The sequence below is a fragment of the Canis aureus genome, chromosome 1 (assembly GCF_053574225.1).
Source record: "Canis aureus isolate CA01 chromosome 1, VMU_Caureus_v.1.0, whole genome shotgun sequence".
NCBI classification, from domain to species: domain Eukaryota; kingdom Metazoa; phylum Chordata; class Mammalia; order Carnivora; family Canidae; genus Canis; species Canis aureus.
In genome coordinates, this window is record NC_135611.1 from 35,518,431 (window position 1) to 35,531,152 (window position 12,722).

The window sequence follows — 12,722 nt, forward strand, 5'->3', positions numbered from 1 at the left end:
GTACATAAGTAAGGAGTAAAGAAATATGTACCTGGGTCATCTGGGTGGCTCAGTCATTAAGCCTCTGACTCTTGATTTTGACTCAGGTCTTGATTTCAAGATGGTGAGATGGAACTCTGCATGGGGTCTCCACTGGCAGCAAGGAGTCAGCTTCTCTCCCTCTCTCTCTCTGTCCCTCCCCTCACTTGCACACATATGCGTGCACTCTCACTCTCAAATAAATCTTTTTAAAAAAAGAAATATGTACATAAGAAATAGGTAAAGAACAAATAGATTTTAATTGTCTTAAGTTTTAGTCTTATTAGGGAGGTAAGACAAATGAAATAAGTGAATAGCACTTTTTTAAAAGCAACATAATAACAGGCACAGTAGATATAGTAGCATTCTTCCTTCTTGGTGACTGTTTCCTGCAAAGTCCTGTGTTGCCTATGTTTTGGAGGATTGGAGATAATTAAGATCTCTTTCCCTTTAAAACTTTGTCACCCAAAGAAGGGAGTATATGACATAAATTATCATAACTCGAGACATATTGTGTTTAGTCTCTGGTAAAAAGTGAAAGCAAAATGTGGGCAGAAAATATGGGAGGTTCAAGAGGAAAAGGATTTATTTTGATGGATAACCCTGGACAGCTTTCAAGAAGAGGTGTCATTCCTCTTTTCTTAGTACACAAAATTTAAATTCTTGAATTTATTATGATAGGCAATAGTTTTCCTTATTTACTGTTTCCTTTTTAAGTATCTCAATGTTATTTTTTCTTGACTTTTTTTTTTTCTTGACTTTCTTTTGATTTAAAATTCTGTTTGCAGTTTGGGGGGGAAAATATCCATTTCAAAAATATTTGCATAAAGAATGACTTGAGCCCTTTACAAAGTGTGTTTAAATGAGGCCTCTAGGATTTAAGTATCTTGCAGGATTTACGCCATCTTGACATCTTGAACCTCTTGTCATCTAGGAAGGGGATAACTGAAGCTCTAGAGTCAGTTCAGTGGCAAAGAAAGATAAGAAGCTAGTAATATCCCACAATTGTAATGGTAACTCAACTTTTTATTAAAATATAAATTTATGGGGATCCCTGGGTGGCTCAGCGGTTTGGCGCCTGCCTTTGGCCCAGGGCACGATCCTGGAGTCCTGGGATCAAGTCCCACGTCGGGCTCCCAGCGTGGGGCCTGTTCTACCTCCTCCTGTCTCTGCTTCTCTCTCTCTGTGTGTCTATCATGAATAAATAAATCTTTAAAAATATATATGTATAAATTTATATCCAAATATGATAATAAATATGGGTTTGTAGTTTGTATATCCTTGTGGTTTTTCATTTCATTTTCCTTCTAATTTATTTTTATTGTATTTTACAAGAAAGTATCAGTCTGTGACAGATTGGAAATAAAGAAAAAGAAAATTGGTCCTTCCATGTTGGTGGTTTGAAAAGCATTGAACTTCATTTACATGGTACATTCACACAGTGGAGCACTACGCCATGGTTAAAACAAAACAAAAAACAAACAAAAACAAAAAGATGGCTATTATCTGTAATTTCTATGGAATGATCTCTAAGATATATAGTCATATATATCTATATATCTATATCTATATATAACAGGTAAAGAAAAATGTGTATAGTATCCTACCATTTATCTAAGGGGGCAGATATGAATATATACTTATTTACTTACATAAGGCAAAACAGTGGTAAGTTAAAGTAAAATTTTTTAATAGTCAACTATGAAGAAGAGAGAGAATAAAGAGGAATAGGAACAGACTTTGAATATACTTATGCTGTGTAAGTTTGACTTTGGAACCATGTAAATATTTTACGTATTTATAAAACTATAATTAGTGTTTACAAAGAAAGATCTAAAGAGATGGAAAAATAAATCACATTAACATAAATGTGTAGTTAGGTGTTAGAACTGCAAAGATAGAAAGTATTCTAGGTGCAAAATCCTTAAAACTGGTCAGTATTGCTATTGCTATTCTGAGACTGTTGTTCATAGAGGGAAGGATAAAGGAAATTAGTAATTACAGTCATTTCACAGATTGCTAGTGTGGGCAAAAAGAAATACAGATATGAGATCAAGGAGATGAAGTTAAAAACTTTGTGGTTTGAACACACACAATTAGCGTAGTCTCCCAAAAGGGCTTAGAAACAGTGACCTATCCAGTGACAATTAAAGTCCTTAATTGAAGATTGCAGTCACAGACTACCATTTTCTGCTACAAGGAAGCAAGACTCTTGGAGAAAGGAGGATTTCAGATCTATAGCAAGAATTGAACAGAATGAACCCAAGGGGTGCCTGGTGGCTCAGTTGGTTAAGTGTCCAACTCTTTTTTTTTTCTTTTTTAAAGATTTTATTTATTTATTCATGGAGACAGAAAGAGAAAGAGGCAGAGACACAGGCAGAGGGAGAAGCAGGGAGCCCAACATGGGACTCAATCCCAGGACTCCAGGATCACACCCTGTGCAGAAGGCAGGCGCCAAACTGCTGAGCCACCCAGGGATCCCCTGTCCAACTCTTGAGTTTGGCTCAGGTTGTGATCTCAGGGTTGTGAGATCTAGATCTGCAAAGGGCCCCACACTCAGTGGGGTGTCTGCTTGAAATTCTCTCCCTCTCCCCCTGTTCCTTCCTCTTCCCCTCGTCATGTACTCTCTCTCTCTCTCTCTCTCTCTAAAATCAATGAATCTTAAAGGAAAAAAAAGATGAACCCAGAACAACTTTCCTTGTCAGTAAGCAAGGAATCTATTAAAAACTAATAAGATAATGTCAAAAGGATTGAGGAACCAACCTGAATGTACCCCCAATGTCAAAGATGGGCAATTTGAACATCAATAAGTAACTACAGTGAACTGAAACACCAAATATATATTTAAGTTATGTTGGTAATGATACTTTAAAACAAAAAATACTTTATTATTTACCTTTGAAGGATTACTGACATGCTTCCTTATTTGTGAAATGGTAAATGAGAGAAAGAAACAAATGTTTTTCTTAATTTACATATATGCATATGCTGTGAAGGAGGATAAAGACCAGAAGGATATATACCAATACACTAGTTAAAATGGTTGTATTTTTTTTTTTATAATTTTATTTATTTACTTAAGAGAAAAAGAAAAACACAGGAGCAGAGGGAGAGGGAGAAGCACACTCGCCTCTGAGCAGGGAGCCTAACAGGGCTCAATCCCAAGACCTCAAAGTCATGACCTGAGCCAAAGGCTTAGCCACCCAGGCACCCCGTGAAAATAATTGTTATCATTGGTTACCGAAATGAAAGGGTTTTTTTGTTTTTTGTTTTGTTTTGTTTTGTTTTTTACTATATTTTGTGGGCTTAGTTTTTTGTAGTTTTCCTGTAATAAAATATAATTAATTTTAGAGCTATAACGTTCTAAGTTTTCTGTTAGATTACCTGATTGCTATTTTTATATTTTCTTCTTTAGGCCCTCAAACAAGTTGGAAATATGGGAGGATCTGAAGATAATAAGTAAGTCTACCTACTTTTTATGACAGCACATCCTTAAAATATTTATAAAGGGAAGTTTTTATTCTTTGTTGTGTAGATGACTTTTTTACCTCAAAAAATTATTGTCCGCATTAAATAATTCTCATAAAGCAAGTTGAACAATATCTAGTTATAGAAAGTATTCAGGAAATATTAGTGGTGGTAGTATTATTGCTCTTGTTATTGTTATGATGTATAAACTTGTCCTAGACTACATTTGCCCCCATTAAGTACTGGTATCTACAATATGCTTTTTTTTTTTTTTTTTTTTTTTTGAGAGAGAGAAAGAGTGCACAAGGGGCAGGGAGGAGCAGAATAGACAGTGTATACAGAGTATATACATAAGTCTCAGAACTTTATACTACCAAGTATTCCTGCTTTGCCTATTTAAAATTAAATTAAACCTTTATAGTACCCTGTATTTCAGCCACCCTTATATAATATCAAAGACTTCTACATCCCCATTTCTTCCCTCCCACTCATTCTTTGACACCCTATAGCCTGGCTTTTACTTCTGTCTCTACCCAAACATATCTCACAAGCACCACTAGTAACTTCTCTGTTACTAAATCCACTGGATATTTTCCTCCTTCTAGACCTCTTGGCAATATTCAGCACCTTTACTTTCTCTTGTTTTGAATGCTCTGTCCTAGTCTCTGGGTGCCCCCCATCTATACCTTTCACCAACCCTGAAATGGGTTCAGCCTCCTTTACCTGCCATTGCAAGCTGGAGTTCTTCCATGTTCAGCCCTCTACTCTTAACTCTCAACTAGCTCCCTGGACAGCTCAAAGTTCTGTGGTTGCAAATCTCAGTGTTTCCCAGTCCTTTCTTACTCTTCTTCCCAAGCTTATAATATATAACCCTTTATTCAGTATATTGATTATTGATTTTACTGATTATTGTTTCAATTAAGAGATCATACCTAATTTACATTAAACAAATAGTAAGGTGATAGACTATGGATATTTTGAATTGATATTATTTGTACTTGAAATAGTTATAACTGTACTTTTTAAAGGCATCTTGAAAAAAATAACCATAGGGATAGTTTGTAATTTTACATATTTGTTATAATAATAGTACCAAATGGTTTCCTTTTCTCTGTGAAGGTTTCACAAGAAGTATCGTAGCAGTATACAGTACTTGTATGCTGGTGGTTCTTTTGCGAGTTCAGCTAAACATAATTGGTGGATATATTTACCTGGATAATGCGGCAGTTGGCAAAAATGGCACTGTAAGTTTCACAGATTACTATAGATATTGCCCTTTTCTTTAAGATTTAACTGAATTTAACTGAATATCACTTATCCTGGTTATTTCTATAAAATAAATATCTTTATATTTCATGTGATTGTAAATTTCTAACATTATTTTTCATATTTTGAAACTAGACTTTTTGTAATGTTCAGGAATATTACTTTTCCAATCATTTGAGGTCCTGAAAAATCATAGCAAAAGTTATACTGAAGATATATTTATTTACCAATTATATTAGGTAATTTAACCTTATTCCTATTTTGTACAGACAGTTCTTGCTCCCCCAGATGTCCAGCAGCAATATTTATCAAGTATCCAGCACCTCCTTGGAGATGGTAAGATTCTTATTTGTAACCTGGAAAATAATTTTAATTTGTTCATTTGTATTATTGAGGGATTCAAAAAGTGAACAAGGCTTTTATATTTGTTTTTCCTTAAATAGGCCTGACAGAATTGATCACGGTCATTAAACAAGCTGTGCAGAAAATTTTAGGAAGGTAAGGCATTTTGCTTAAACTTTTCTGACTTCCTGATTCTAGTGAATAAAAGAAAAATTAGAATTGTTCTGGTGAAGCTGGTAATTTAACAAATGGTGGTTTGTAAAACTCTGTGTAACCTAATACAGACACAGCCCTCAGATTATAAATCCATTTTCTGCATTAGTGCTAGCTTTTTGATACTAAAGGAAAAGGTTTAATGTTTCATTGTTTATTGATTGACTTCCAAACAAACCATAAATATTTGGGTCATGAGATAAAAGACCTACTTTAAAATCTACCTCTGAGCCTTTTATCTTCCATTTATACTAGTAGTATCTATAATTACAGTGGGAATTTTCTTGTGAAATCTACTGCAAGATTTGTGTGGCTCTGTAATAATGACACTTAACTGATGGCTGATTTCTTAATTTACTCTAGTGATTTTAGTCAGCAGTTTAGGTTTGACTGATTCTCAAAGAGTAATCTGTTAAGAAGAGAGTGTGTATGGAATGTGTTGTATAATTTCAATTTATCCTGATTCCTTTTTCTCTGCTTCTAGCGTTTCTCTTAAACATTCTTTGTCACTCTTGGACTTGGAGCAAAAACTAAAAGAAATCAGAAATCTAGTTGAGCAGCACAAGTCTTCTTCTTGGATTAATAAAGATGAATCCAAATCTTTATTATGCCATTATATGATGCCAGATGAAGAAACTCCATTAGCAGTTCAGGTGATTAATTCATAACCATTTAACCAAACCAGCTACTCTATATTTAAAAAAATTTTTTTTTACTATCTCTTGAAATTTAGATTTCTGAGGCTCTTGAAAGGTAAGTGATTAAAAGGCCTTTATTCAAATGACTTAAATAAAACTTCATTAATTTAGAAAACAAACCAATTATGACTAATCTGAGGGATTCAAAAAGTGAACAAGGCTTAGAAACTACTTAGAAACATAATTTTAGATATTCAGCAAGTTTTTATTGAGTATTAGTTATGAGATAGACATTGTGATGTATGATTCACATACAAAATGAATATTTACATTATACTTGGGGAAATTCAGGAGACATATTCCATTCATGTGGCTAAACTATATTTATATGCGATCCAGCAGCAAAAGATAGAGCTGATAGCTGGGGCAAGATCACGAAGAGCTTTATATGCCAAGATAAAGGTAAAGAGTCTGAACTTCAATTTATAGACAAAGATAAATTTTAACCCAGCCAGTACCACAATTACAGAATCTGCTTTTTAAAATATATCATGTTGACAGTATCAAAATGGACTAATGAAATTCTGATCATACAGTTGAGAAACAAAGGCCTAATCTAACAGTTATCAACTATGGTGTTGCTGCATAGTGGTATTTCGTAGGCAGTTGTGATTTAAATTAGTCATTGATTAAGAATAAGAAAAATGTTGGGGCACCTGGCTAGCTCAGTCAGTGGAACATGCAGCTCTTGATCTCAGGGTCATGAGTTTGAACAGTAAGAGTATTAAAAAAAAAAAACTTTCTGGAATAATAAAACAGTTTCCAAATTTTAAAATTCAATAGTGGAACTAAAAGAGAAAATGATTCAAAAGAGCAGGTGAGGAAAGGAATGACAGCCACATCCTACCTGATGAATTAGACCCTGAAACTTTAGATTGAAAGGACATAGAGAGCCCCAGACTTGATGAAAAAAGACATACAAATTTTGACAAAATGTCTTACTAAAAGAAAGAAAAATCCCAGCCCTCTAGAACCTCAAAGGACTATCTTTTTCTTTGTAAATATATTCTATAAATGTGTTCAAGAGGGGCAAAATAAACAAGGATCTTACAAAGTAATATCTTACTTTGACTCATTATTTTTTAGTATGGTTGACACGCAATATTACATTAGTTTCACATGTTAAACATAGTGATTCCACAAACTTCTATATTATGCTGTATTCACCACAACTATCATCTGTCCCCCTACATCTCTATTATAATATCGTTGATTGTATTTCCTGCTGTGCTTTTTATTCTCATGACTTATTTATTCCATAACTGGAAACCTTTATCTTCCACTCCCTGTCACCCATTTTGCCCAGTCCCTCACTGCCCTCCCCCTGCAACCACCAGTTTGTTCTCTAGATTTATAGGTCTGATTCTACTTTTTGTTTGTTTAATTTTTTTGTGTTCCACATATGAGGGAAATCTTATGGTACTTTTGTTTTAGTCTGACTTATTTCACCTAGCATAATAGCCTCATGTCCATCTATGTTGTCTTAAATGGTACAGTCTTATCATTTTTTATGGCTGTGTAATATTCCGTGTGTGTGTGTGTGTGTGTGTGTGTGTGTGTGTGTAGAAATATTGTATGAGCCAATAATTCTATTATTGGGTATTTACTCAAAGAAAACAACACTAATTTTATGTATGCATTACTGTTTATCGCAACATTATAATAACTAAGATTCCGATTCATGTTTTAGATAGTACTTACCTATACATATGAACTTTTATAGTTGTCTTGAGTTTAAAAAACTCATTTCTTGATTGTTAATAGAACATAGACCTGTAGATTTCCTGAACTCTTGGGGTTTATTAATACAATTAGTTTCATCAAAACTCTACTAATATTTGAAACCCTAAAGTATGGCATTTTAATTTCACAGGCTTGTGGGCTTTCTCCTAGAGATGTTACCACTATTAAACTACTTAATGAAACTAGAGACATGTTGGAAAGGTATGTATACTACATGTAATGGAAAACGTGTTATATTTTGAATGTACTTATGACTGTGTTTTAGCTTTTTTTAAACAACATATGCAACATAGTATGTTGTTAAAATTACATTTTAAATTTTTCCCCCCATCTTTAGGTAGGTTATCTATCTTTGTTCCTTCTTTTATTAAGGTGATGAGAGAAATGGGTTTTTTTCAAGATGCCAGTGCCTTCCTTAAGCCATCTCCTTAGCTTAGAGCTTCTGAAATACTAGTTAAGGGACTAGAAGATAATTAGCATTTATATTTTGAAGAAAGCTCTCAGGGGTGGTCCTGATACACCCAGTGTGTTACTAAATGTTTAACAACTAGCTCTGTAAAACAAACAAACCAGAAACTGAAATTGTAGCTGCAGCAGTTCTGACTACCAACTTGAAATCCCTTGATACTGACTTGAGGACTCCAGGAGAAATGTACTTTTGAGCCAGAGGTAGCCAGCTCCAACTAATCCTCACATATACCACATGTACACATATGCTGATGTGTGTACACTCCTCCCCTCCCCACACAGACACTCAGTTTTGAGATCTACCCCCACTAATCCTCTCAGGATAGACTATACTATTCCAAAAACTTTGATAAAAATTTTACATCTTCCCTAAATTGAGAATTATTGTTTTAAGTCACCCAGAAGACAGCCAGGGTGTTAAAAATGGAGAAAGCACCAGATGTTGCATTACAAGACCTAGATTCAAGGTTGGCTTTCCTGTTTATTAGCTGTTCAATATTAGTTGAGCCACTTAACCTCTTAGAGGTAGTTTTATCATTGTAGAATTTGAGTAGTAATACCAGTCTTACCCACTTTATCTTATGTGGTTAAAACATCAAAGTTTCTTTTATCCTAAAGATGATTTAGGACCTTTTTCTCTAGTTGTGTTTTCTGAGGAAATTATATCCTCTGCTTATAAGATATTTTCATGATCATGATGAAAATCAGCAACTTTTTAAGGTTAACTCAGCTACTGAATCTACTATCTGAATTCATCAAGTTCTGGTCTCTTAAAAAAAAAAAAAAAAATTTCTAGTCTCTTGACTTTCTACAATAGCCATCTCCACATTATTTCTTACTCGGATTTCTACCAAATCACTCCATGAAATTCCAGAACAAGTCCTCAGTGATCCCTTCCCAAATCCAGTCAACCTATAATGTTCATCTTACTTGGCCTTTCTCTTGATAATTATCACTGGTTGATCAAGCCTTTCTTAAAATTCTTTTCTCATGTGGCTTCCATGACAATGTAATCTCCTGATTTCTCTCCTCATTCTCAGATTATTTCCTCTTAGTTTCCTCTATGCCCATCTCTCTTGTAAATATTAGTTTTCTAAGGTATTTGTTCTTCATCCTCATCTGTCCCAAGCAATTTCATATTTACCCATTGCTTTAAACACTGTATACTAATAATTCCCAAATTCATAGCCCACTGCTCCCATGAGTTATTCTGGTTTGAGAGTTCTACATGTCAAAGATCAAATTAATCTGTTCAGTTAGGCATTTTCTAACTTAATAGCACATATATATTATTTTTTATATCAAAACCATTTTGGGACACCTGGTGGCTTAGCAAGTTAAGTATCTAACTCTTGATCTCAGCTCAGTTCTCAATTGTAGGGTTGTGAGTTCAGGCCCCACATTGGCCTCCATGCTGGGCACGGAACCTACTTAAAAAAAAGTTTTTTGTGAGATACTCACATGGTAAAACTAAAAGAGCTTGAACTTAAAGACCTAAAAAGGCCTGGGTTCAAATTCTAGCTCTCTCATTTACTAATTACATAGCTTTGGGCAATTTCTTCATCCCTAAGTATCCAGTTTCTCATCTGTACATGATAATAAAATTTTCTATCTCACTGGGATATCATGACAGAGATATAAAGCAAACCAATATTTGTGACTATGAAACAATTCCTCTTAAGAGTTTCCTGAAGAGAAGTAATACTGTTATTGATATTTTTTAAAACACATTGTACAAAGTGCTGAATAATATAAGAACATCTCACAAAATGGGTGAAAACTTTCATTGTTTTATGCTAAATAATAACTCACTTTATATGCTTAATTTTTAAAGATTAACTCCTTGATATATTCTTACAGTGTTTCAGGCTATAAAAAGTAGGTTGTGACTGGAAATGTTGGTGGCTGTCAAAGATAACAACATAGTTACTGAGTTTATTTCCTTTTCCATTGAAAATCTAAAAAGTAATTTATCCTTCTTATTTTGTATAGTCCAGATTTTAGTACAGTTTTGAATACATGTTTAAACCGAGGTTTTAGCAGACTGCTAGACAATATGGCAGAGTTCTTTCGACCTACTGAACAGGACCTCCAACATAGCAACTCCATGAGTAGGTAAGATGACAAAAAGTGTTATGAGTCTAATGAATAGTCTAATAAAAGAGTTTTGGATGTGTTTATTTGTTCCAGGTAATAAAAAATTCTTACTGGATAAATTTGATCATTTATCAACAAATTAAATTCCCTTAAACCAATGACTCTAGAAGCTCCTTCTGGATTCAATATTAAAAATTTTATTTCTTCCCAAAATTTTGCCACTATATGGAAATAAGTTGTGAAAACTACCTTTCAGTAAGCCAAATTCTAGTTCTTGGAACTTTTTTTTTTTAATTCTTTAGAAAATAAAACTGAAAATGTATTTAAATACTATAAATCATAATTGGCCCACACAATTCAGTAGTTTGGTCATTATAATAGCCAACCATTCTTGTTATAATTTTCCGTTTCATGAATTATCTCCTACTTCTACAACTACATAGTGTATTCATTTTTAGCTCTTGCTGTAGGAATGGAAGTATTTAGTTAGTGCAATTAGTAATTTTAATCACAATTATTTCTAAGTCATACATTCATACTACTAAAATGTATCATATTGTTTTATTATATCCTTTTCTCAACATGAATATTTTGGATCTCCTGTTCGAATTTATACTCTTTAAAAAGCCGTTTTGTAGTTTTTTATATTAAACTCAGAAAATAGGGACATCTGGTGGCTAAGTGGTTGTAGGGACATCTGGTGGCTAAGTGGTTGAGCATCTGCCTTCGGCTCAGGTTGTGATCCCAGGGTCCTGGGATCAAACCCCGCATTGGTCTCCCTACACGGAGCCTGCTTCTCCCTATGCCTGTGTCTCTGCCTCTCTCTGTCTCTCATGAATAAATAAATATTTTTAAATAAATAAATAAACTCAGAAAATAAGTACTAAACCAATGTTAACTGACTATAAACTAGTCCATTAAAATGAAGAGAAACAGTAAGTGATATGCAGTATGTGTATATATATATATATATCCAACTTAATTTTTAAATAACATAGGACAAGAAATTAGTCAATTCTCTGGAACCCTTTATTGTCTAAAAAAGAATAATTTGCAATTAACATTGAAGATTTGGAATGCTTAGAGTGATAACATTTATTTTCTGAAACAATTTAAATATTACCTTAAAGTCTGTTATTAGGAGTTCTTTAAGTTATACAAAAATAAATTTCATCTCAGTCCTGGGACCAGCCCCACCTTGGGCTCTGCTCGATGCAGGGAGCCTGCTTAGATTCTCTCCCTCTGTCCCTCCCTCCACTTGTACACTCTGTCTCTCAAATAAATAGAGAAATAAAGTCTAAAAAAAAAAAAAATTCATACCCTTTGACCCAGTACTTCTGTGTTAAAACAAAGAAATATTTAAGGAAAATTAGGCAAAATATTTAAGGAAAATTAGGCAAAAACTTGCCCAATTCCAGGGAATTGTAACAGCTGGAGGATGAATTAGCTTTCTAATCATTAAAAAATAGATTAAAACTTTAGAAGAATTTTTAATAAGATGGAAAAATGTTCATAACATAATAAAAATATAAAATATTGCTGAGGAGTTATAATCTTGGTTTTAAAAAATGCACAAAAAAGTACAGATATGTATAAAAATTACTGGAAGAAATTATGTCAGTTATAGTTGTCATATCTAGGGGGTAGAATTATATGTGATTTTTATTTTCTTAATACATTTCTGTAAATATTATTCAGTGACTATATTGCATTATAATTAAAATGTTAAGTTCCCACAAGGTAATTTCAGAAAATAATTATTACTTTGATGGTTTTTCAGTCTTTCCAGTGTCAGCCTGCCATTAGCTAAGATAATTCCAATAGTAAATGGACAGATCCATTCAGTTTGCAGTGAAACACCTAGTCATTTTGTTCAGGTAAGAAGAAAGCTTGGAGGTATTATTAAAAACATTGTATCTTTGGTTGTGGTTATTATTTGTTGGACATAAAATTATATTTCTCTCCTGTGACATTTGTTCAAAGAAACCAAAAACTTAAAATCACATGTAGAGTGTGGTAGGATGCCCCATGAAAGCAAGCTTGTATCATGGCAAGTTTATGAGGTTGGGAATACCTCTCTCTGAATTATGATCCAACACCAGTTAGACTTGCAGTTTGAGTCCATATACATTCTAGTGGTCAGTTGAACTTAGCGTGTTAATGTTTTGCATTAAACTGTTGGTAATAACATTGAGCTGTGAGACCAGTGGCCCACTTCCACAAAATTTTTGAGGATACCAAAAAAATTTTTGTGAAGAAGTAAAGCATTTCAGTATTAATAAATATGACTATTAATAGTGTACCAATAATCTGCTCATGAAAAGCTGCATAAGCAGTACTACCTATAACTCCATCCTCTCTTAGAAGAGCATTTTGGAATGCATTGAGTAAGACTGATGCTATTGAAAT

At 33.6% G+C, this 12,722-nt stretch overlaps 1 protein-coding gene across 4 annotated transcripts in view; it reads left to right on the forward strand.

Annotated features, from left to right (window-relative positions):
• The window catches only part of PEX3 (peroxisomal biogenesis factor 3), a 36,352-nt gene that overhangs the window by 14,980 nt on the left and 8,650 nt on the right, over positions 1-12,722 (forward strand). For all 4 annotated transcript variants that reach the window (XR_013378177.1, XR_013378171.1, XR_013378173.1 and 1 more), the window contains exons 4-11: positions 3,434-3,477; positions 4,606-4,730; positions 5,022-5,088; positions 5,196-5,250; positions 5,792-5,960; positions 7,879-7,949; positions 10,209-10,331; positions 12,094-12,190. Coding sequence is in view for 1 of the 4 variants with exons in the window: in XM_077895561.1 (XP_077751687.1) it covers positions 3,434-3,477; positions 4,606-4,730; positions 5,022-5,088; positions 5,196-5,250; positions 5,792-5,960; positions 7,879-7,949; positions 10,209-10,331; positions 12,094-12,190 (751 nt within the window). In the remaining 3 variants the exon portion in view is untranslated. The remainder of the gene's footprint in view (positions 1-3,433; positions 3,478-4,605; positions 4,731-5,021; positions 5,089-5,195; positions 5,251-5,791; positions 5,961-7,878; positions 7,950-10,208; positions 10,332-12,093; positions 12,191-12,722) is intronic.